Below are 24,874 nucleotides of genomic sequence, written 5' to 3'. Positions count from 1 at the left end.
TACCTTGCATAAATTAACCATTTTGAGGTCACAAAGGTTAGGAAATTCTCCTAAAGGAATGAAAATTGTTTACAGTAGGGCCATCTGAACAAGAATGTGTATACACAGCTTGAATTAGCCTGTGTTTGCTTGTGTTGAGTACATTAATTCAAAAGGAAACTTGGTTTAAAAAATTCAATCTAAAAATAGGGCAAGTAGCATCACTGTTTCATAAGAGACAAATAGGTGAAGGAGGGGATTGCCTTATTCCGGCACCTTTTAAGGTAAAGGAGGGGGGAATCTGCTTTTAACTCATTAGCCAATCAGACTCTGAGGCGACTTCTTAAAGCCGCTTCCTGTCTCCACTTACTCTCTCCGTTTTGGTGGTGGGCTGGTGAGTGTGCACTTAATTTTGCTCCCTGTTTTGAATTTCTCTTCCATTTGAACCCTGTATCCTGATGGCAGGCCTTTATTTCAAGCAAGCATTGGAGTGTGCGTGAGTCACAAGGTGATTAATTTCGGCTGTGTGGCGATTGGGGGTAGGCAGGGAAATGCTCTGCCTGGCTTATTTCCACGTGGCCTCTGCAGCACTGGGTCTGCCTTCCTTCCCCGAGACCCGGTGACCCAGAAACAATAGACTCTGCTTCATGTATAGAGTGCCCGTGTTCCTGGAAATCGCCTGGATTCATTTTGCTTGGAGGGAAAGGTATTGTTATTATCCCAATGCTGTTTCGACTTATATCTCCCTGGGTAAGAGGGTAGACCTTGGGAGGAGTTTCAGACCAGTACACTTTAATTCTGTCGTGTCTGCAGGGCCCAGGTCCTTGCTGGGTTTGCAGGACCTGTAGCAAACGTTGTCTTTGCCCTGGTCTTTGCTCAGAGCATTCCAGCTTTCTTAGTGAGCCTCGGCAGCAACCCCTGAAGTTTGATTTTACTGAGCCCTAAGAGGAGCTCCCAATTTTAATGTCACCACTGTAGTGAGGGTGCCCTAAAAAGCCTAATATATACTAAAGTAGAAATTGGGCCTGGGGCACCTGGGTGGCTCAGTCGTTAAGCGTCTGCCTTCGGCTCAGGTCAAGATCCCAAGATCCTGGGATCGAGCCCCGCATCGGGCTCCCCCCTCCGCGGGAAGCCTGCTTCTCCCTCTCCCACTCCCCCTGCTTGTGTTCCCTCTCTCGCTGTCTCTCTCTCTCTGTCAAAGAAATAAAAAAAAAAAAAAAAATTAAAAAAAAAAAAAAAAAAAAAGAAATTGGGCCTTAGCCCAGGACAAGCCTAAATCAAGTACTAGCACCACAGTTTACTCCTCCAGTGACCTTGGGTGAATGAGTGAACCATTATGAGGCTCCGCTTTTGAAAATCAGAATATACGAAGGCCAGGTATTATATTAAATGTTAGATACCTTCTAGAAGTAAACACTACATTTATTTTGGATATCTTTTTTCTTATAAAAAGTTTTGCCTAGTGACCTTGAGTGTAAATGGATTACTATTTTCCTCCTTGATCTACATCAGTTTGAATATAATGTAGGTGTTTGTTATTCTTACAGGCCCAAGGTGTGAAAGAAATAAACTAGTGGATGGAATGTGGTAATAGACAGTTGTCGACTTACCATAATCCTTGTAATTCTCAAGTTTTATTGTTAATGTTATCTTTTGAAAATAATACATTCACATGGTTCAAAATTAAAAAGGGATCAAAGCGTGTATCACGAAGTCTAGGCCACCTAATTCCCCACGCCCCAACAGCATTAACAGTTTCTTGTGTGTCCTTTCTGAGATATTTTATGTAAGTATAAGCAAATACATGTATTTCACCCTCCCGTCTTCTTTACATACTCTACCAGTTATCTAACTTTTACCACTTAGGATTTCCAAATGAGTAAATAAAGAATATCCACATTCTTTTTTTTTTTTTTTTTTAAAGATTTTATTTATTTGATAGAGAGCACAAACAGGGGGAGCGGGAAGGGGAGCAGGAGAGAGAGAAGCAGGCTCCCCGCTGAGCCGAGAGCCTGATGAGGGCTTGATCCCAGAACTCCAGGATCTTGACTGGAAGGTATGTAGCTGAAGGCAGACCTTTAACCGACTGAGCCACCCAGGCGCCCCCCTCCACGTTCTTTATAATGGTTTTATAAAGTAATCTAATGTATGTGCATGCCATAATTTATTTAACCTTTATTGGTCAACATTTAGGTAGTTTACAATCTTGTTGTTGCCCCCACAATGAATAACTGTGTATATAATTCAGTTGTCACATACGACAGTTCAGGTGGTTTTTGATATATTTATAAGGACTCTAAACATGCAGTGCTTCCTGTTACTTATATTTATTTTGTGCACAGTGATGACCAGAAACCAACCAACACCATAAATGTCTTGATTGAGCAATAAAGGATTTTCTATCAAAAGCAAAACTGCGCTGATGGCTTTTATGTGAATATATCTTTGCCCACTTAAGTTTAAGGGATGGTTTATTTTGCTGTGGACTTGTATTTAATGTTGAGAAGGAATGGCAGCATGAACCAGAGAAACCACATGGTTTTTGTATTCACCAAGGGCAGAAGGGGCATATTTCCAGTGTTTACTTAGCAAAATGTGTGTTGGATATCTTTCTGAAATTATGGTGTTGAGTGGGTACACTATATTTTAGCATTAAGTTGGGGAACATGGAAATGTTTTTTAGGATGTAAACATGCAAAACAAAAGCTTCTGGGAATCCCACCAAAGCTATATATATATATGTGTATATATATATATTTTTTCTTAAGTCTTTTTTTTTTTTTTAAGATTTTATTTATTTATTTATTTGACAGAGAGAGGGAACACAAGCAGGGGGAGCGGGAGAGGGAGAAGCAGGCTTTCCGCTGAGCAGCGAGCCTGATGTGGGGCTCGATCCTAGGACCCTGGGATCATGACCTGAGCTGAAGGCAGACACTTAACGACTGAACCACCCAGGTGCCCCTATTTTTTTAAGTCTTTTTTTTTTTGTGGAGAAAATCACTTTATTCTAATTAATTCATAAATGAGAGCATCACAAAAGGTGATTTAAGGAGACACACAAACATCTGCCCAACCCCAAATTCAAACCATTTCAATGAACTTCTATACAGTAAGAACAACCTTTTTCATTCCAGTTCTAAAGAAAGCTATATTTAATGATGAAGGAGAGGCTTAACTGGTGGTTTTACACTTTATATATTCACCATCAATTATATTTTTATGCTAAATTAACTTGGTCATGAGAGATGATTTTCCATATCTTCAATTTGAACTTCTTGATTAGGCTAATCCATTTGCAAATCTGCACTGCTTCAGCACCTCGCTGAAGCCTTCACAAAGCTTCAGGTCACCCTGGTTCTGGGCACACTCCAGAAACTGTCTCATCTCATAGTGGCATGGGCCAGACTGCTGGTGTGCTGGCTGAGTTCCCTGAGGCTCCCGGTGAGTGATGTCAGGCCTTGAAGGCTCAGCATTGCCTCCTCCACCGAAGCCCCCAGTGATGGCATGACCTATCATGTGCCCGACAGCAGAGCCCAGAGCCACGCCAGCTGCAGTGGTTGCCATCTGGGCTAGGAGACCTGGCTGCCGGGGCGGGCGCAGCAGCAGGTGAGCCGACAGCAGCTGGTGGAGCCGCTGCTGGCACTGGTCTAGGCGCCGCTCGCATCTGAGGTGCCGCGCTGGCCGGAGGGGCCGTTCGGGAGGTGTGGCTCCTCCGGCTTCCAGCCGGCGTCTTTTTTTAAGTCTTAAAAAGGCTAAAATCGGGTGCCTGGGTGGCTCAGTCGGTTAAGCGTCTGCCTTCAGCTCAGGTCGTGTTCCCAGGGTCCTCGGATCGAGTCCCGCATCGGGCTCCCTGCTCAGCGGGGAGTCTGCTTCTCCCTCTGCCTCTGCCCCTCTCCCTGCTCATGCACTCAAACTCTGTCAAATAAATAAATAAAATCTTAAAAAAAAAAAAAAAGGCTAAAATCATCTAGTTTTCCATTAGGAGTATCTTGCATTTGGAAGGACCTTATGAGGGATCTGAATGTCTTTCTTGGCTTCAAGATTATTGTGAAAAGTGGAATTGTTAGACAGGATTCTGTATTCCTATTCATTAGCTGGGTGAGCTTGGACACTTAATAATAGAAACAACATATTAAATATTTAACTACATGCCAGCTACTGTGCAAAGTATTTTATGTTTATTTTACCTCATTTAATCTTCCCAAGGGTCCTAAGAGGTAGGTGATATTTGTCTTCATTTTTCAGAAAGGGAATCAGAAGCTTAGAGGAGTTGAAAATATGTGGGGGAGTCAAGATTCAAATCCAGTTTTGTCCGACTTCAAAATCCATTATCTTAACCACTAAGCTGCCTGCCATTTAGACTCCAAACCTTGCTTGCAGACCTATAGAATGGAGATGACACAGTACTTGCAAAATGAGGTAAATATAGAAAGTGCTTTATAAATTCTGAGATAGAGCAAGTATTATGAAACAGATAAAATGTCAGGTTACCAGAGTAGCAGTTTTACTGCCTCCTGTATTCTGATTTCAAGTTATTCTTTCCTGCTGTTTTGATGCAAAGCCCTTAGGTACTGTATTTTCATTTGTTACACCAGCAATGAGACTGGGGCTCTTGGTATGAGCTGAATGGTTGGTCTATGTTCCTGAACTCCCCACTTTTATTTTCTATATGCTCTGAGAGGTTAAAAACAATCACTATTTCTTTTTCTTTTTTTTTTTTTTTTAAGATTTTTTAATTTATTTGACAGGAGAGAGAGAGCACAAGCAGGGGTAGCGGCAGGCAGAGGGAGAGGGAGGGGCAGGCTCCCCACTCAGCAGGGAGACCGATGTGGGACTCGAACCCACGATCCTGGGATCATGACCTGAGCCGAAGGCAGACGCTTAACTGTCTGAGCCCCCCAGGCGCCCCAAAACAATCACTATTTCTAAAGTAGCTGACAGTGAGCGGGAAGCAAAACTTGGAATCTGTTCTGATAGCAGCGTCTTAGAGAGCTATCCCTAAAAGAGAGCCATGCCAAGTGACAGTTAAGCATTTACTTCCTATATGAAGTTTTGTATTGTTTTCCTTTTGTTTCAGGTTGAAGATGGAATCCATGGAGGAAGGAAGGCCTGGGTCTTCAGACCCCTGGCTGCCAGTCCGGAAGTGGCACTGTGAAAGCATCTGTAACATCTGCTGTAGGTGCCCTAACAATCAAGTGGGCTGCGATCTGGACATTCTCAGTAGGAATGGTTAAAGACTGATGGGACCATAAAGCAAGTACTTGAACTTTGACTAAGCTAGGCCTTAAAGTGTTCTCTATGTCCCATGTCTATGTGTCTTTTCTATCTAAAAAAGATAGGTTCTTTGAGTTACTGTTGTATCCCATAATGCTAGGCACAGAGTAGGCACTGAGTTATTGGCATGGAACAGTGTAAAACTGAGCAGTAGTAGTAATCTTAAAACAGAAGCATCAGATGATTTGGTATTAATCAATTTGTAGTTTGTATCAGGCCTTCATGAAGTACCTATTCACATAACGTAAAATGTACGTTTTGGCCATGAGCACCAACACTTAGAAGCATTTATTTCTTACAGGGAACAAAATGCATGGGTCATTGATAGTTCATGGGGGAATTTACAAATTATTTACTTAAGCTCCCTAAATGCTCAGTAAATATGAAATGGCCTTCACGTGGTAGAATGATGTTTGCTGAAGCATAGCCAGAGTCCTGCAGGGAGCATCATGTATTGGGAAAGGTATCCTGTGTTTAACATCAGGATTTATGTCCTAAATTTTAGGTTATGTGCCAACGATACAGAGACCAGAACTTTTACAATCTAGGTTGTTTGTGAGATGATTCAAATAGAGAAGTTGCACCTTTATATACATATATTCTCCTGTAGGGAATACTTGGATCATGGAGTTTTGAGGTAGACATTGTTAAAGCTGTAGAAACCTTGCACTTCAAGTCTTACTTCCTGTCTCTGTTCCCTTGGTTAATTTAATATGCTGCCCATCTGAAAACATCTTACAAATTGGAGTATTATTCTACTATAGGACAGGGGTTAAAATAACACTTTGACTATATGTCTCAGGTACTTAAAACACCTCAGTTTCCTTCTGACCTACTGTGCCACAATAGCATTCTCATTATGTGCTACAGCAAACCATCTTCTGTGGCTCTGCCTCTTATTTCATGTAGGAAGTGGCGTGGTGAGGTGAAAATTGGGAGTTTTCACAGAACTGGATTTAAATCCTAGCTCTTTTTTTTTTTTTTTAAAGATTTTTATTTATTTATTTGACAGAGAGAGACACAATGAGAGGGGGAACACAAGCAGGGGGAGTGGGAGAGGGAGAAGCAGGCTTCCCACGGAGCAGGGAGCCTGATGTGGGGCTCGATCCCAGGACCCTGGGATCATGACCTGAGCCGAAGGCAGACGCTTAACTGACTGAGCCACCCAGGCGCCCTGCTCCTAGCTCTTAATAGCTAGGTGACCTTGGGAAATTTATTTAACTTCTCTGAGCCTCAAATTTCCCTGTAAATATGGGATTGTCAAGTTTGAGTGAGATGTTTTTTACAGTTCTTGATAGATAGTAGGAATTTTCAAGAATGGTAGCTACTACTTCCTTTCTGTCAGTGTATTTTAGTCGTACCCATCCTTTAAGGTGCTGCTGTCCAACAGAACTTTCTGTGGTGATGGAAATGTTTCTGTACATTTGTACATGTTTTGTATTGTTCAGTATGGTAGCCATTAGCCACCTGTGGCTACCGAGCAATTACAATGTGATTGGTGTGACTGAAGAATTTAATTTTTAATTTAATTTTAACGGCTGAATGTGGTGTTACCTATTAGACAATGCAATTTTTTTCTTTTCTTTTTTTTTAAGATTTTATTGATTTGACCCAGAGAGAGGGAGAGCACAGGCAGGAGGAGCGGCAGGCAGAGGGAGAGGGAGAAGCGGGCCCCCACTATGTGGGACTCGATCCCGGGACCCTGGGATCATGACCTGAGCTGAAGGCAGACGCTTAACTGACTGAGCCACTCAGGTGCCCCTGCAATTTTTTTTCTTGTGAGGAGAACTTTTAAGATCTCTCTTAGCAACTTTCAACTATACAATGTGGTATTATTTTAAGTGCAATTTTAAGGCTCATTCAAGACCTGTACCTTTTTTCTTCATGAAGACTTCTGTGACCAGTGATTCTTCTTCTTCTTCTTTTTTTTTAAGATTTTATTTATTTATTTGACAGAGAGAGACACAGCGAGAGAGGGAACACAAGCAGGGGGAGTGGGAGAGGGAGAAGCAGGCTTCCCGCGGAGGAGGGAGCCTGATGAGGGGCTCAATCCCAGGATCCTGGGATCAGGACCTGAGCTGAAGGCAGACGCCCAATGACTGAGCCACCCAGGCGCCCCCCAGTGATTATTATTCTTAGCATAGCTTGCTCTATTGCTCATTTGGTACTCCCCATGGACATTAATTTTCATGAATCTTGTCTTTCTAGCTAGATTTTATCTGAGGTTATACATTTTTAAATCTTCACATTGCTGCATTGAAAGGAACATGATAAAAATATAACTAATATATTTTTTAATTTAATTTATTTTATTTTTTTTATTATTATGTTATGTTACTCACCATACATTACATCATTAGTTTTTGATGTAGTGTTCCATGATTCATTGTTTGCGTATAACACCCAGTGCTCCATGCAGAACGTGCTCTCTTTAATACCCATCACCAGGCTAACACATCCCCCCACCCTCTCCCCTCTAGAACCCTCAGTTTGTTTCTCAGAGTCCATAGTCTCTCATGGTTCGTCTCCCCCTCGATTTCCCCCCATCATTTTTCCCTTCCTACTATCTTCTTCTTCTTTTTTTTTTTTTTTTAACATATATTGCATTATTTGTTTCAGAGGTACAGATCTGTGATTCAACAGTCTTACACAATTCACAGGGCTTACCATAGCACATACCCTCCCTAATGTCTATATAACTAATATTTTTAGTTAGTAAGTTTTAAATTATCATTAAATGCAATATAAGAAATTTTCTAGTTAGTAATCTGGTGAATAGGGAATAGTCTGAAGGTTGCCTGCAGTGATGAATTTTGTGTCCAGCCTGTTTCGCCTAAAAGTTAGATTACTACACTCAAGTGCCGGAAGAGGCAATTATGCTTTTTCTTATATTGCCATCTTGTGGCCAACTTGGGTGCCAAATGATGCTAATTCAATTTTGCTATGTCAGAGGAAGTTTTCTTTAGTTTATTGTGATAAATTTTTACCAAGAGTAAAGGTTAAATACAGTCAGCATTGGCTGAAATGAAATGGAAACATGCTTTGAAAAAAATGTTAACTATTTTGGATTACCTTCTCATTTTTTTTTTTAAAGTAGACTCCACGCCCAAGGTGGGGCTTGAACTCAAAACCTTGCGATAGAGTTGCATGTTCTACCAACTGAGCCAGCCAGGGGCCCCAGATTACCTTCTTACTTATCTTATGAGTTCCTGGCTCTTTCCTTTTTTTTTTTTTTAAGGATTTTGTGAATTTAATGACTGGTTACAAGGGTTTTCTGTAGTTAAACATCCTGCGGACTTGGAGAGGTTGGCAGTATCCCATGCCACTTATTCCCCATATCACTGAATTTTTCCCATGGCTGTCAAGCTCTGGTTGCAGGCAGGACACGGCTCCTTTCCTTTCCATTTCCTTTTCCTTTCCTTTCCTGTTCTCTTATTGTCAGAGTTTGGTTAGACTTACTGTCTAGTTTTACCCAAACTTTTAAATTTATTTATTTATTTATTTATTTTTAAAGATTTTATTTGTTCATTTGAGAGAGAGAGCATGAGCAGGGGTGCGGGGTGGGAGGGTGCACAGGGAGAGGGAGAAGCAAACTCCCTGCTGAGCAGGGAGCCCAATGTGGGGCTCCATCCCAGGACCCTGGGATCATGACCTGAGCTGGAGGCAGATGCCCCCAAACTTTTAAATTTATACAAAAAGCTGATCTTGTGTAAGAAGACCTACCCTAATGTGATATTGAGTTTGGGCATTTCATGATGTTCTCCAAATAAATGGGTCAATTTATATTACTGACTGGAGGTTCATATAAAGAATGACGTTTTCCTTGAGGTTAATTTTCCTTGAGGCTATAGGGTATGACTTGGGAGGAGGCTGGTGTGCATTCAAGTCGTGTAATCATAACCTTTATTTACTTACTTACTTTTTATTTTCCAGAGATGATACATCTGGAAAGATGATGCTTAGGTAGTTGGTAGATCATGTTGTTCAACTAATTCCTTGATAGAAGCTGATTCATTTGATATCAGAGGTAAGTATAAAAGAAAACTGTTTTTACTTCATTTGGATTTTTAATCACTTACTAAGTTTTGGGGCCTGGTGCTCTTTGTGGCTGGAATTTGGTAGTTTAAAAAAGCCTTCATTCTAACCTTAAGAGGGTTTGCTTGGTTTAGCGATGAGGAGCTGGTGGTGGTTTGCCCTTCATCAGTCATTTTCAGTTTGCCATGATGAAATGCATGTTAAGTCCGTGTTTCAGCTGATCACCCTGATTAAACACATGCTCTGAGCAGACTAAAGCTAGGGCAAACGCCTGGAGTTGAATTCTGCTTCTTGGAATTCTTACTGGATTCTAGCCTCCAGTCCCAGGTAGTTCTTTTAAATATTTGAATTACGGATCTGGACACTACAACACTTTGTTGTGCTTTGATCTTTGTGGTATCTTCTTGAGATAGGTAGAACCAGGGTCAGGAATCCTTAGTCTAAACATTCAAACACTACAGAAAAAGCACTGATAACTGGTATAATTCTGTCAACCACTTTACTTGGCTGTTTTAAACTCACCACTATTTTATTAATCTATATGTAGGATTAAGGGAATCCCAGAGTTGGTTAAGTCAATTTTGTCAAGATCATAAAATGTGACACTATATAGTCATTTAAAAGTTATGATAGAGGTTTATCTTTCTTGAAATGGAAGGGTATTTATGATACATTAAAAACAAGTTATAGAGCAGTATGTGCAATCCTTTTTATGGTTAAATATTTTCATATACTTATGTTTACTTCAGAAATTATCTGACAGGATATACTCAAATACCAGGGATTATTGTCTCTAGAATTGCATTCTAAGTGTGATCTTGTTAACCTGTATTTTCTGAGTTTATTATATTCATGTATTGTATAATTGAACCTACACGGAACAGGCTTCTATTCTTTACCTGTGCTTGCATGTTTCAGCAGAGAATGGGGTACATATGAGGAAGAAATACAGGAAATGCAAATAATTCAAAGTAACATCAGCATTTGAAATAGTTTTTAGTTTTGGCTATGTCTTTTGCAGAAATGAAGTTTCAGGAGACCAAAACTAGATCTGAGTCTCACTTCTTTCCCAGGCTGGAATTCTTGGGTGCTATAAGTCCTGGATATACAATAGATGATGACAACATTTTTCTTTTATGGTAAGGCTTAGAAGCTTTGACATACATATGAATCTTTGAAAATTTGGCTTTATGGTTTCATGGCCAGCTGCTAAGTTGCTACAAAAATTTTTATTTTTTAAAAAAGGCAATTAAAGATGTTGAGAGGTTGCTTAGTATAATAGTTATACATGGATTCTGGAGTCAGACTGCGTTCAAACCCATCCTTTGTCACTTAATCAGCTCTGTAACCTTAGCAAGTTTCTTAACATCTCAGTCTCTTAGTGTCCTTATATCTTAGAAGATGAGAATAATAGTACTGGATTCAAAAGAATAGGATTTGACTTTGAAGATTAGATAATAAGTGCATGGGCTTAGAACATTGTTTAAGCATATGGTAATCACTCAAAAGATGTTAGCTGTTTTATCATCAAAGTCCCTGTGCAGTTTTTGCTTACATGCATCTTTATGCCAATTGGCCTATACCTCATTATGTTTATCTCCAGCACACAAAGCCTAATTTAGTTCTAGAGTTAGGCAAACTATGGTGATAAGGACTATAGTGTGTATCTCTATATAACTGTTCCAATAACATTTCTTTAGTTGATTGATCTTGTTTTGGCATCAATTTATTTATCATCTTATTCCTCATTTTGTCTCTCTAGCTGGTTTTGTCTCTCTAGCTGGTTCTTCTAGCTCTTAGTTGACTTAAAAATTTAGATGTAGTGATTCCTTTTAAGAGTGACTTGAGGGCACCTGGGTGGCTCGGTCATTAAATGTCTGCCTTCGGCTCAGGTCATGATCCCAGGGTCCTGGGATTGAGCCCCGCATCAGGCGCCCTGCTCAGTGGGGAGTCTGCTTCTCCCTCTGACCCTCCCCACCTCATGCTCTCTCTCTCTCATTCTTTCTCTCTCAAATAAATAAAATCTTAAAAAAAAAAAAAAAGAGTGACTTGATAGCTTTATTTTTATAAATGTTCCTTAAAGCATTTATTAAAATGGTTGGAGATAAATTTTGATGGCTGTTCCTCTCACTGCTTGGAGCCTTAGGTAGTGGGATTTTAGTCCATCATATATCAAAGCTGACTTGTCTTCACTCAGGGCACCATTTGGATGGGTTGGCCATCCGTTAGTGTCTTCTGATTTTTGCGGAGTCATACAATTACAAAGCAGGTGGTGAATCTAGATAAGAATGTACCTGTGATTGAAAAATAAAACTAATATGAAAACATGAGGATATAGTTTTTAGAAACCCCTTTGACTACAAAAGTATTTGAATAGCACTGACCTAGGACCATGAAATAAAGAGGTCTAGTAAACTGATTCTGAGAGTTACTGAAACATTATACTCTGAAGTCATTAAATATCAAGTGGTTTAATCAGTTTTCTACTGATGAGTTTCTACTGATCAGTTTTCTACTGAGTAGCTGTTTATACATTTCAAGTTAGTATTAAAAATGTCTTTTTCTTTCCAGCATGAAGGTAGATGATTCTTCAAATTAAAGATGGAAGCTGACTTTTCTCACCAGAAATGGTTTATAGAATCAACTTGCAAAAATATAAGAGGCACCAAAGGAAGGAGTAAAATATTTGCTTTTATCATTCTTAGATTCTCTGCTAGATTGTAAACTCCATGAAAGCAGGAAAACTTCCTTATCTATAATGCCTGGCCCAGAATAGATACTCAAAAATATGTGAAGTGAGTTGAAACCTCCATTAAATTTTTTTTTTTTAAGTCCCTGGAAAATGGCAACTATTTTAATGGCATTTCAGCAAGACTTTTATTTATTTATTTATTTGACAGAGAGAGAGAGACAGTGAGAGAGGGAACACAAGCAGGGGGAGTGGGAGAGGGAGAAGCAGGCTTCCCACCGAGCTTGGAGCCCGATGTGGGGCTCGATCCCATGACCCTGGGATCATGACCTGAGCTGAAGGCAGACACTTAAGGACTGAGCCACCCAGGTGCCCCAAGACATTTATTTACATGTAATAATTGGGACTTCAATTTTGACTCTGGTGGAAATTGTATATAAAGGTACATTAAACTATCTGGGTACCAGGAAGTCTACTTAAAACACTTAATATTTGGGGAGCCTGGATAGCTCAGTGGTAAAGTATGCAACTCTTGATCTTGGGGCTCTGAGTTCAAGCCCCATGTTGGGTGTAGAGATTATTTAAAAAATAAAATCTTAAAAAAAATTAAACTCTTGATACCTAATTATCATGCTTGATCCATTAAGAGTCAATGACAAATGGCTACCAAAACAACCTGGGTATGTGAGGAATAATTATATAAAAGTTTACTGATATTTAATAGGAAATCTTTTATTATGAGCATTTTATAGCCCTGTTGGACATTTATCATTGATTTAAGTTTTATATACCACTCAGGTATGGTTAAAAAGTCATTTCTGCTTTATGTTTATAATGTTGAAATATTTTCAATTGTTTTGGCTAAATTATACTTCAGAAATTTTTTTGCTTACATAGTATATTTATATCCTTGAGGGTATATTTTACAAGCAAAGGATACAAAATACAAATTCAAATATTGGAAGTCTGGTACATATCCCTGTATTTTGAAATATGATTTAATTCTCATGCTTATATTAGAATTATACAGATGGCATGTCACTATAATAACTTCTGTTAGAATCTGAAACCGATTTTTTAGATTAAGATTCTTCTATTAAAATGAGTATAAGTATCAAATTAGTTTTAGAGTAGATCATGCTAACATTTTTTTTTTTTTAAAGATTTTATTTATTTATTTGACAGAGAGAGACACAGCGAGAAGAGGGAACACAAGCAGGGGGAGTGGGAGAGGGAGAAGCAGGCTTCCCGCCGAGCAGGGAGCCCAATGCGGGGCTCGATCCCAGGACCCTGGGATTATGACCTGAGCCGAAAGCAGACGGTTAATGACTGAGCCACCCAGGCACCTCTAGATCATGCTAACATTCTAAGATTCAATGATAATAGGAGAAATTGCTATCTTGAAATTCTTAGAGAAATTTGGTATATAAATAATATAACTGATAGGTACTTAGAATATCTACATAAGATCAATATTAAACTTTATGATAAAAAAATCGTTTTTGAAAGGTGAAAATAACCTGTAATTAAATGGTATAAGTGATGTGTAAGCACAAATTGTACAGTCAGATTTTATTCAGACCCTTATATTAGGAAGAATGGATTAAAGATCTATAAATGAAAAGCAAAACTTTAAACCTATAGAAAAACAAGGAATATGATGACATTGGAATAGACATAAACACAAAAAAGAAAGATTGATAAATTTGTGTACACTAAAATTCAAACTTAGGTTTGCATGCCATGTAACCAACAAAGGACCCCATATAAATCTAGAAAATGATCAAAGGATCTGAAAGAGTTAATTCACTGCTGAGAATCCCTGAGTATTCATTCACCTGAGAAGATGCTTAATCTTATTAGTAATCAAAGAATTGCACATTAAAACAACATTCAGATACCATTTCACTGCCATCATAAGGGCAAAAATGAAAACAAAACAAAACAAAAAATTGACACTTCCATATGTTGCTGAGTGTAAAACAATGTGATATCATCTTTGCTGGTGGCAGTGAAATTTATTTGAAGTTGATTAGACACGAACCCAGTCTCTAGGTATTATATTTTATAGGAATTCTTATCATGTGTACTCAAGGAGACATGTACAGAAAGTTTATTGCAGTATTGATTTTAATTGTAAAAACCTGGAAGAAATGTCCTTTAGAAGAATGGATAAATTGTGGTATATTTGTAGTATTTGGCTGTTAAAATGAATTAGTGCAAGACAGGTGTATTAACTTGACTACATCTCAAAAATAGGTTAATGAAATGGTGTATTGATAGGTGCTGTATGATAAGGTTTAGTAGTTTTAGGACATGCAAAACAAGATGGATGTATACATATATACTAAAAATATAAAAGCATCCATGAGAGTGATAAATACCAAAATCTGGCTTGTTTACCTCTGGAGAGGTAGGAGGAAAATCAGGAGGCTTCAGCTGTAATTGTAATGTGTTACTTCATTTGAAAAATATCATATGTGAGAAGAATTTCAGTTTATTAAAGCTGAGTGATGGTCATTCTTCACACATTTTTTGTATGCTTGATATTTAATAATAAAAACCAAAATTAAAAAAAAAAGTTCTTTTTGGTGGATGGATCTTTGTATCTCAGCCTTGATTGTTTTCAGTAATCTCATCCCCAGGAGCACTCTAGAAAAGAGCCAGTGAAAGGTTTGTTTATGCCGTAACAGGAGAGGACACAGTGCCACTGAGAAGCGGGTTAGTTCAGTTCCTGGTATTCCAGATTACTGGGATATTAAGACTTTGTAGCACCCTGCCCCCTTTTATTCTATCTGGCAAAACGTGTTGGCAAAAAAAAAAAGTATACATACATATACATATATATATGTATATGTATATATGTTACTCCTACAGGCTTTTAGCCAAATGGGTTGGAAATTTGAAACTGATCTGGTGGGAAAATCGTGTGGGGAACACTAAGGTTTGGGGAATCAGTGGTCTTAATGATGAACCAGGAAGAGATCATATTGCAGTACAAAGGTTTAAGTTAGATCACAAAGTTAGGTACTGGCTGAATTTGAATGCTTTGTGTTTTCTAACTTTGAGATTGTATTCCTTTGTTGTACTACATTTGGCATTGTTAAAATCAGAAAATGCACAAAAGGCTCAGATAGCCAAAATAGATGTTAGGGGTTTACACATGAACCCCCAATTTTGTTTGAATCCAATTTGTACCACTGGAATTAAGTTACCACTCTAAACTCTAAAGACATTTTAGGAAATGTATACAAAGGTCAAGATGTCCCTTTCTAATTACTGTGAACAAGCTGCAAGTAGACAGAAAACTAGCAGAAAGTTGTTTAGTTAGGATAGGTTTTTGTTTGAAGAAGAATGGGTTAGTATTAGAGATTCACTACCCAGAAAGGGGTTTGCAGGGCTTTGGTGTCCATTGTGTTGCTGATTCATTGGATTGTGTCTGTTACTAATTCACAATGGGGTCACACGTGGACAGGTGGCCGGCCACAAAAGACAGCATTAAGGCTTGTATTCCAAGGACCCCTCAAGCCCTCCTCAGCTTAGTTTCTAATATGATTCTAATAGACTCCTATAGATTGAGCAGAAAATCACACAGTTTACAAAGAACAGAAAAGAAAGGGACAGGTAAGAGCATTAGGGTAAAACAGGCACAAACATTTAAACAGTTACAAGTAGGTCCAGGAGAACACACAGGCAGAGCACCTCAAAAAAGCTGACACCCGATCGATCCTCTCACTTCATTACAGGCGCTGTAATGAATGTTGTAACACAGATTCTAAACCAAGAAAAAGTTCTATTTTCTTTAAATGTATGTAGAGGATGTGTAAAAGCTAGAAAGATGTCTTTATCAAGATGGATTAGAAAAATAAAATGGCAGAATCTACCTCAACATGGAGGTGATAGCTATCCAATTACAGGTATCTCAAATTTCTGGGACTTTTTCCTGAAACTACTTAGCAAGTCTGTGCTGCCCAGCCGGTCCTCCCCAAGAGTTCCCAGGACAAACACAACACCTGCGTGCACTCAGGTAGGGGCACAAGCCGGCCCTGTTAGCTTCTCAACTGTCCCACTCCCCGTCCTGCTCTTACTCAGGAGACTCTGACCTCAAATGTTATACCCAGGATAGCCTAGGATGTTACTTTTGTGCCAGTTGAGGGCAGTAAAAGGCACTCCGTGACAGTATCCATGGGGCTCCCAAGTGGGAAACCTGGACCATGCTCAGTGGGACGCACGCCCTCACAGCGCCTGAGACGCGCGTGCGTGGGGATATGCGCCTGAGTCCAGGTGCCACAGCCTGACGGGTCCCAGGATCCTGAGCGGCCGGAAGCCCTGTGACCACCACCCGGCAGGCTCCAGGGCCACCCCGCGCATGCGTTCTGTGTCTTACTGGAGAGGCACCGCGAATCCTCGCTAGTGTAGTGCTAGAGTTGTGGAGGCAACGGCGTTTTCCCGCGCTTTTTCTGCTCGCCTCAGGTTAGATATTTTATTTGCATTATTATTGTTATTTTCTCTGTAGAGTGCAGAAAGCAGGCCAAGAACTCCAGAGTGAAGTTTCCGTGAGTCTAATTCCCAAAAACTCGGCCCTCGGTAACTTGGGACAATTCACCGAATTGGCTCTTTCCCCCAGTCGTGGAAAATTTGGAATTAGCTGCACCTCCCGCTCTGCCTAAGAAAGTTCTCAGCTTTAAAACTTCCCAGCTCTTCTGCTTCTCCTATGCCTATTATCCTGCTGGAGGTAAAATAGGCCTTATAACTCCTGCAGCCATTTACCCTTGGAGACTAACTCAGTGGGTACTTTGGGGTAAAGATATCAGAGCGTCCTCATGGACCCCTGTGACCAAGGCAACATTTTTTTTTTTTATCAAGGCAACATTCTTGACAGAATTTGTTGGTTAACAAATGTGTTAAATATGAATATTTTCCTTGGTGTATAATTGGTGTGTCACTGTTATTTCATACAATATATGATTTTGGTATATCCAGAATATTGCTGTCCAGTTTGGGTTAGTAAAACTAGTGAGAGTGGACACTATATTGAAAAATAACTTAAGAGTATTTATTTACTTAAAAGTATTTATTTAGTTTTACAAACTTTTACTGAGAGTATAGCATTCAATAGTATTTATATTAATAGGTGAATTATTTGATGATAAAATAAATCAGCTTTTGTACAGATTTTCAGGTTTCATAATGGTCATTTGCTTGGATGAATTAAATTATTTTCCATTTAATACTATCAGATTACTACTCTTTTTTAGGTAAGGCAACACAGGTAAAGAATCTGAGAAATCAGTGTATATGAAAAACCTAAAAAGTAACTTAAAGAACACTTTTCACTAAAGAATGGCTGAAATTGGTGCCTGGACTTATATCTGCCAAGTGTGAGAAGTGGTACTAAAATATTCTAGCAAACTATGGATGGTAGTAAATTTGGCTTTTTTGTTTAGGTATTGAGGAATGGCAGAAGGCAGTAATTAATTTTTATTTGTACTTTGTAGATGTTCCTAAGCTTTATTTTCCATGTACATATTATTTTTGGCTTTAGTAAGATTTGGACCACTTGTGTCTTTAATTTTTTTCTTTAAAAATTTTTTTCATGGGCTTTCTAGGGGTTTACACAAGGGAGCACAGTTAATATTGTTGAGTGACTGAAATCTTATACTATGTTGATTATAATAAATACAAACAATAAAATACATTATTTTATCATAATAAAATGAAAACATGCTCTATTTCATTTTCATTGAAATATGACTTATTTGACCTTTTCATTTACCCCTTATTGGGATTCTTTTCAGCATCTGCAGACTTCAATCTCTGTTATGTCTTTGTGTGAAGACATGCTGCTTTGTAACTATCGCAAGTGTCGCCTCAAACTCTCTGGTTATGCGTGGGTCACTGCCTGCTCTCACATCTTCTGTGATCAGCATGGCAGTGGTGAGTTTAGTCGTTCACCAGCTATCTGCCCTGCCTGCAATAGTACCCTTTCTGGAAAGCTAGACATTGTGCGCACAGAACTCAGTCCATCAGAGGAATATAAAGCCATGGTATTGGCAGGACTGCGACCAGAGATTGTGTTGGACATTAGCTCCCGTGCACTGGCCTTCTGGACGTATCAGGTTAGTGCTTAGGCTAGGTTTTCTGGAGAGTATGATTTGAGGCATATGTGGAAGCTTCTAATGTTTTTCCTTCATTGTGTTTGTATTCATTTTTTTTTCAAGATTTTATTTTTATTTGTCAGAGAGAGAGAGCCCACAAGCAGGGCGAGCGGCAGGCAGAGGGAGAAGCAGGCTCCCTGCTGAGTAAGGAGTCCGATGTGAGGCTCGGTCCCAGGACCCTGGGATCATGACCTGAGATGAAGGCAGACACCTGACCGACTGAGCCACCCAAGCGTCCCTCATTTTTTATGAATATATAGAAAACATTCTTTTTAATAATTTTTTAAAAAGATTTATTTATTTATTTATTTATTTGAGAGAGCGTGAGAGTGTGTGTGAGAGAGAGAGTGCACAAGCAGTGGGGAGGGGCAGAGGGAGAAGCAGACTCCCTGCCAAGCAGGGAGCCCAATTTGGGACTGGATCCTAGGACCCTAGGATCATGACCTGAGCCAAAGGCAGACGCTCAACTGACTGAGCCACCCAGGTGTCCCAATAAATGTGTTTTTTTTTTGTTAAAGAAATAGGTTTATTTTTGGAAATCCAAAAGAAGGAAAATAAAAAATGAACTATAATTCCATAACTTAGAGATCATTGTTGATATTTTTATATGTGTATTACTGGACTTTTTCTGTGTATAAATATATATTTTGTCCAAAAGTAAGGGTAATATCAGTTAAAGCTGACATTATGCTTGTTATGAGTATTTTATTACATATTTTTAAGTTAGCTATTCTATAATCATAATTTTAATAATTGTATTGCATCATAATTTATTTTCAAGCTATAAAAAAGTTGCTAAGATTAAATTCCTGAAAGTGGCTGAATACATTTCAAAGTTGTAAAAATTGCAGTATTTTGGGATGCCTGGTGGCTCAGTCAGTTAAGCATCTGACTCTTGATTTCAGTTCAGGTCATGGTCTCAGGATTGTGAGATCAAGCCCCGAGTCCAGCTCCAAGCTGAGTGTGGAGCCTGCTTAAGATTCTCTCTCTCCCTCTCCCTCTGCCCCTCCCCTGTGTGCTCTTCTCTCTCTCTCTCAAAAAAAAAAAATTAAAAGTTGCAGTATTTTATTATTTATTTATTTATTTATTTATTTATTTATTTATTTTAGAGATTTTATTTATTTGACAGAGAGAGACACAGCGAGAGAGGGAACACAAGCAGGGGGAGTGGGAGAGGGAGAAGCAGGCTTCCCGCTGAGCAGGGAGCCCGATGTGGGACTCGATCCCAGGACCCTGGGATCATGACCTGAGCCGAAGGCAGACGCTTAACGACTGAGCCACCCAGGCGCCCCAATTTTTTATTTATTTTTTAAAGATTTCATTTTATGTAATCTCTATACCCAATGTGGGGCTTGAACTCACAACCCCAAGATCAAGAATTGCATGCTTTGAGCCAGCCAGGCACCCCCAAAATGGCAGTATTTTAAAATTGCCCTCCAGTTAGGCCTGGGGCCTATCATTTTGTGTTCCCTTGTGTATGAAGGTGCTTGATTCTCATACTTTCTACTCACCAATTAGATATGAGTAAAGTAGAATCTCATTATTCTTTTTTTTTATGTTACATTAATCACCATACATTACATCATTAGTTTTTGATGTAGTGTTCCATGATTCATTGTTTGCATATAACACCCAGTGCTCCATGCAGAACGTGCCCTCTTTAATACCCATCACCAGGCTAACCCATCCCCCCCCCCCAGAACCCTTAGTTTTTCAGAGTCCATAGTGTCTCATGGTTCGTCTCCCCCTCCAAGAATCTCATTATTCTTTAAATATGCTTTTCTTGGATGACTTTTAGATGAAAACATTTTCTTGTATTTTTTTCATGTATTTTTCTTTTATGCATTGCCTGTTTCAATTTGCTTATTTCAGTTGCTGTAGGTTTTTTTTCTTACTGATTTGTTAAGAATTCTCTATGTATTTAACTCAGATGTTACAAGAAATTTTCTTTTTTCAGTTATCTTTTATTAGTATGATTTTGAAATTGGCCTTTTTTTATTGTTGAGTTCTAAGAGTTCTTTGTATGTTTTGGATAACAGTCTTTTATGAGATAACGTCTTTTACAATTTTTTTTTTTTTTTAAGATTTTATTTATTTGACAGAGAGAGACACAGCGAGAGAGAGAACACAAGCAGGGGGAGTGGGAGAGGGAGAAGCAGGCTTCCCGCTGAGCAGGGAGCCTGATGCGGGGCTCGATCCCAGGACCCTGGGACCATGACCCGAGCCGAAGGCAGTCGCTTAATAACTGAGCCACCCAGGTGCCCCACAAATATTTTCTCTCAGTCTATGGCTTGTCTTTTCATTCTCTTGACATTGTCTTTTGCAGAGCAGAAATTTTTAATTTTAATGAAGTCTAGCTTATCAATTCTTTCTTTTGTAGATTGTGCTTGCTGGTGTTGCATCTAAAAAGTCACCATCAAACCGAAGATCATTGATTTGCTCCTCTGTTATTTTATAGGAATCTTATAGTTTTATGTTTACATTTAGGTCTGTGATTCATATTGAGTTAATTTTGGTGAAGGTTGTACAGTCTATGTTTAGATTCAATGTGACCTCAGTATTTTGCTGGCTATTGCCCAAAAGCTGCTCTCAGTTACTTGCCTTGTTGCCCTTTGCAGCATGGCTACTTGCTTCTACAAAGCCAGCAAGAGAGAGAATGTGCTACTCAGGCAGACTTTATAGTCTTATGTAATGTACTCATGAAGCAGCATCCTGTCATTTTTCCTGTATTCTAGTCACAGTTTCTGTCCACATTCAAGGGGAGGATCTAAGTACAAGGAGGCAGGGATAATTGGAGGCTATCTTACAATCTGTTCTCCACAGTGTGGATTACTTGAAATATGAAATTATTTCTTAAAAACCTTAAGACTCCATGTCACTTGTTAAGGTTAGACAAATACTTCTTTTGTTAGTATAATGATAGCAGTTTGAGAGTATTCCTCCAGAATGTTTTCCTATGAAGTTAGTGACACAGTGTATTATTTTCTGTAATAATCATCCTATTGTACATCTAGTTTGCTTAACTTGGTTCTTTTTTTTTTTAATTTTTTATTGTTATGTTAATCACCATACATTACATCATTAGTTTTTGATGTGCTTAACTTGGTTCTAAATGTTAAATTAATAACATCCCAGTGTAAGTCTTTCTTTTTCTTTTGCATTTAAAGTTTTACAATATATAACTTAAAAATCTTTTTTTTGGGACAGGTACATCAGGAGCGTCTCTATCAAGAATATAATTTCAGCAAGGCTGAGGGCCATCTGAAACAGATGGAGAAGATATATACTCAGCAAATACAGAGTAAGGATGTAGAATTGACCTCTATGAAGGGGGAGGTCACCTCCATGAAGAAAGTGCTAGAAGAATATAAGAAAAAGTTCAGTGACATCTCCGAGAAACTTATGGAGCGAAATCGTCAGTATCAAAAGCTCCAAGGCCTCTATGATAGCCTTAGGCTGCGAAACATCACTATTGCTAACCAAGAAAGTACCCTTGAACCATCCATGATTGCACAATCTGGTGTTTTTGGCTTTCCATCAGGTAAGAAGGGACATGTAATATCCAATAACTGTTCTTTAAATCTTTCACATTGTGTTCTGCACAGTTCCAGGAAGTCAGGGGAGACTCCAAAGGCCTAGAGTGGTATAGGCTCCAGATTCTTCATCCATGTCTCAACATGTACATCTTTGCTTTTATCTATTTTATTCGCTTGTGGTTAAGTTACATCTTCAATGTAAACAGAGAATAAATCTCTCCAAAATAAAAGTTTGCAAATTGGTACTTTAAGTGAAAAGCTACTTCCTTGGGGTAATAAGAGTATTAGCTGCCATTTGTTGATTCCTTACTAAGTGCTAGGCACTGTTACAATTTTACACATATTCCTGTTATTTTTCAAAACTTTATGATGTAGTTATTATTATCCTTATTTTACAGATGAGAAAACTAAGTCACCGAAAGTTTAAGTAAATTGGTCAAGGTCACAAAACTGTCTTCAGAGCCCACACAACCATTTCCTTCCTCAAGAAGGCCATGTTCAGTTTCTTTCACATGGCAATACTGATGGCACAGTTCTTAAGTTATTGTTGGTTGTTTGGTTGGTTCACTTTTGTTCATTTATCAAATATTTATCAAACATATTTCATGTGCTAGGCTGCTAGACATAATCCTAGGCAATGAGAATATAAGGATTATCCAGATAAGATTCCTGCCTTCTGGAAGTGTACAATCTAGGAAGATACCACTTCTTTTTTGCTCTCTAGGTGCTTTGGCAAATGCAATGAATCTCATATGTCTTCCTGAGTTCTCCTCTTTATACTACTCTTAATATAACAGAATCCAATAGATTTTTGCTATGCTATTAATATAAATTATTTTTGTCATATAAAAAAGTGAGGTTTCTTGTGCGTGATTTTCCTAAATATATGTTTTTTTGAATTATAGGCTGAGGAAAAAGGTTTAGTGGGGGAGGAGATGTCCTAGAAAGGGCAGGAAGTAATGAGATGAGGTGTATCAGATAGAAGAATTGAAACAAAAACAAGTTTTTGCTTAACTTTCACTTAGTCATAATTATAATTTAGTCAATCAAAGTGTTATTGTATATTAACATTGTAGATATTTTTTCCTTGTTACGATCCACATTTATTTTGATTTCTTTCATATTCACTACTTCTTTCCTGTTCCACTTTTTATGTACACTTAAACCTTTTTACTTTCACCTCTTGCTACAGTTGTTGGCTTGAAGCAGGTATAGTCTGCATTCTGCTTTAGTTACATGTTCCCTTTAAAACTGGTAGAAGCCAGGGGCGCCTGGGTGGCTCAGTCGTTAGGCGTCTGCCTTCGGCTCAGGTCATGATCCCAGGGTCCTGGGATCGAGCCCCGCATCTCCCCGCTCAGCGGGAAGCCTGCTTCTCCCTCTCCCACTCCCCCTGCTTGTGTTCCCTCTCTCACTGTGTCTCTGTCTGTCAAATAAATAAATAAAATCTTAAGAAAAACAACAACAACAACAAAAACTTGTAGAAGCCAAAGAATGGCTCGGTGGAAGTTGTTAAATGCTTATTTAATCAGATCTATTGTCTGATTTTTCTTAAGGTTATTCTAATTGGTCTTGGATCATGAGTATATGCCAGTGTTTCATAGTTGTCATATATTTTCTAGAGTGTTTATGGCAATCTTTAAAAGAAAAATTATTCTTAAAGAACCTGGGATAAAAGGTTTTATACACACACAATATTCCTTAAAGTAGATTACATGGATAACGAATAAAATTATGAATTGTAAGTTCTAGCTTTACTAAAAACATATTTCATTGTGTCAAATTACTTTTGGTGATGAGGTCATGGCTATTGGAAACTGCGTCACAGCAGAAAGTATGGTATGTACTGTGGTCATGGGAGGGAGTGGGAGCCATCATAGCCCTTTTCTTTATCCAACGTTAGGTTTATATTTTACTGTCTCATAGGAGTTGAGTTCTGTTAAAATATTTATTAAATAATTTTGTGTTTTTGTTCCTAAAGATCTGTAAGGAAATAGATGCTTGTTTCCCCCCCCCTTTTTTTTCCCTAGGGAGCAACTCCAAGTTTCCTTTGGACAGTACACCGGTTCGAAATCGGGGTGGTGGAGATGGAGATTTTCACTTCAGACCGTTTTTTGTGGGTTCTCCCACAGCACCTGAACCCAGCAACAGCTTTTTTAGTTTTGCCTCTCCAAGTCGTGAATTAGAGCAGCAGCAAATCTCTAGCAGGGCCTTTAAAGTAAAAAGAATTTAGCTCACTTTACAGAATATTTCTCTGTTCACTCTTAGTGATCTCGTTTAGCAAATAATCTTTATTCTAGTTAGGATGAGAATCACCAACCTTTGTGTGCTATTACGTTTTCAACTTATGAGGAACTCAGTGTCACCAGGAGTGGCTTTAGGGTCTGGCTTCTTTTTCTGTTTCCATCATTTGAAGTGTGAGCATTATATTAAACTCAAATTTATTGTGACTGTTGAGTTTTCACCAGTAGTGAAAAGGTTACAGTATTACTGCTTGTTTTGTAGATCACCATTTGTTTTCTGTCTGTGTTATTTCCGACTGAACTAGGTGTTTATGTATATGTATATAAGCACGTATGTTATATGTCTACATGTCACTTTATGTTCTGGTATTTATGCATATACGCATATATGTTTTCCTTTATATTGATATTTTGCTGTATTTGCCAGCATATTTATGTGAAGATTTTGGTCTCAGGAAATGGCAGGTGAATCTGTAGCTTGTTATTTGGGTACGTTCCTTTATTTGTATATATTTATGTATCTGCCCTTGTATTAATTTGTTTGGAGGTGTGCTCATGTTGGTGAGTAAGAATACAATTTGATGCTTGCATGTTGTCTGTTTTTCTATTTTTTAATTTTGTTGTCTGTATTTCTAATTAAAAATGATTCACAGTGATAAAGTTATTTTGTAAAGGTGATTTTTTGGCATTTATTTTAAAATGAAATGACTTTACCCTTTTGCTAGAAGTGCCTTATTTAGGAATACACTCTTACCACAGAAAACTTACAATATGTTATTGATCTCAAGAGATTATATTAATTAAAATACTTTTAAAGACTTATTCCTTGTTTTCCTTTATTAAGTAGCATTTCTGATCACTATCACAAATAACTTATTTGAACCGTAGAGCTGGGGCACCTGGGTGGCTCAGTGGGTTGTGTCCAACTCTTGATTTCTTCGGTTAACTGCCTGACTCTTGATT

At 38.6% G+C, this 24,874-nt stretch overlaps 1 protein-coding gene, 2 non-coding genes and 1 pseudogene across 4 annotated transcripts; 3 read left to right on the top strand and 1 right to left on the bottom strand.

Annotated features, from left to right (window-relative positions):
• The first annotated feature begins 348 nt into the window (after positions 1 to 348).
• Positions 349 to 24,571, top strand: CCNB1IP1 (cyclin B1 interacting protein 1). Of its 2 annotated transcripts, XM_036118037.2 has the most exons (10): positions 349 to 685; positions 4,225 to 4,398; positions 5,057 to 5,154; positions 9,187 to 9,280; positions 10,310 to 10,427; positions 15,895 to 16,004; positions 16,494 to 16,712; positions 17,776 to 18,096; positions 21,343 to 21,676; positions 23,699 to 24,571. In XM_036118037.2, the coding sequence occupies exons 7-10, from the start codon at positions 16,692 to 16,694 to the stop codon at positions 23,899 to 23,901; spliced, it is 879 nt and encodes a 292-aa protein (XP_035973930.1). In that variant the 5' UTR covers positions 349 to 685; positions 4,225 to 4,398; positions 5,057 to 5,154; positions 9,187 to 9,280; positions 10,310 to 10,427; positions 15,895 to 16,004; positions 16,494 to 16,691; the 3' UTR covers positions 23,902 to 24,571. The 2 variants fall into 2 exon arrangements, with proteins under 2 accessions (XP_035973930.1, XP_035973931.1); XM_036118038.2 differs by lacking the exons at positions 349 to 685; positions 4,225 to 4,398; positions 5,057 to 5,154; ... (2 more) ...; positions 15,895 to 16,004; positions 16,494 to 16,712 and adding an exon at positions 16,318 to 16,450.
• On the bottom strand, positions 2,950 to 5,519 carry LOC118551887 (coiled-coil-helix-coiled-coil-helix domain-containing protein 2 pseudogene; annotated as a pseudogene).
• LOC118551910 (small nucleolar RNA SNORD126) lies at positions 9,466 to 9,542 on the top strand. Its single transcript, XR_004925297.1, has one exon. It is a non-coding gene; the product is annotated as a small nucleolar RNA SNORD126 (small nucleolar RNA).
• Positions 11,401 to 11,548, top strand: LOC118551909 (small nucleolar RNA SNORA79). The gene has a single exon (XR_004925296.1). It is a non-coding gene; the product is annotated as a small nucleolar RNA SNORA79 (small nucleolar RNA).
• Positions 24,572 to 24,874: the final 303 nt, after the last annotated feature.

Source organism: Halichoerus grypus, chromosome 8 (assembly GCF_964656455.1).
Source record: "Halichoerus grypus chromosome 8, mHalGry1.hap1.1, whole genome shotgun sequence".
Lineage (NCBI taxonomy): Eukaryota > Metazoa > Chordata > Mammalia > Carnivora > Phocidae > Halichoerus > Halichoerus grypus.
This window is presented reverse-complemented; position numbering and strand designations above follow the sequence as displayed.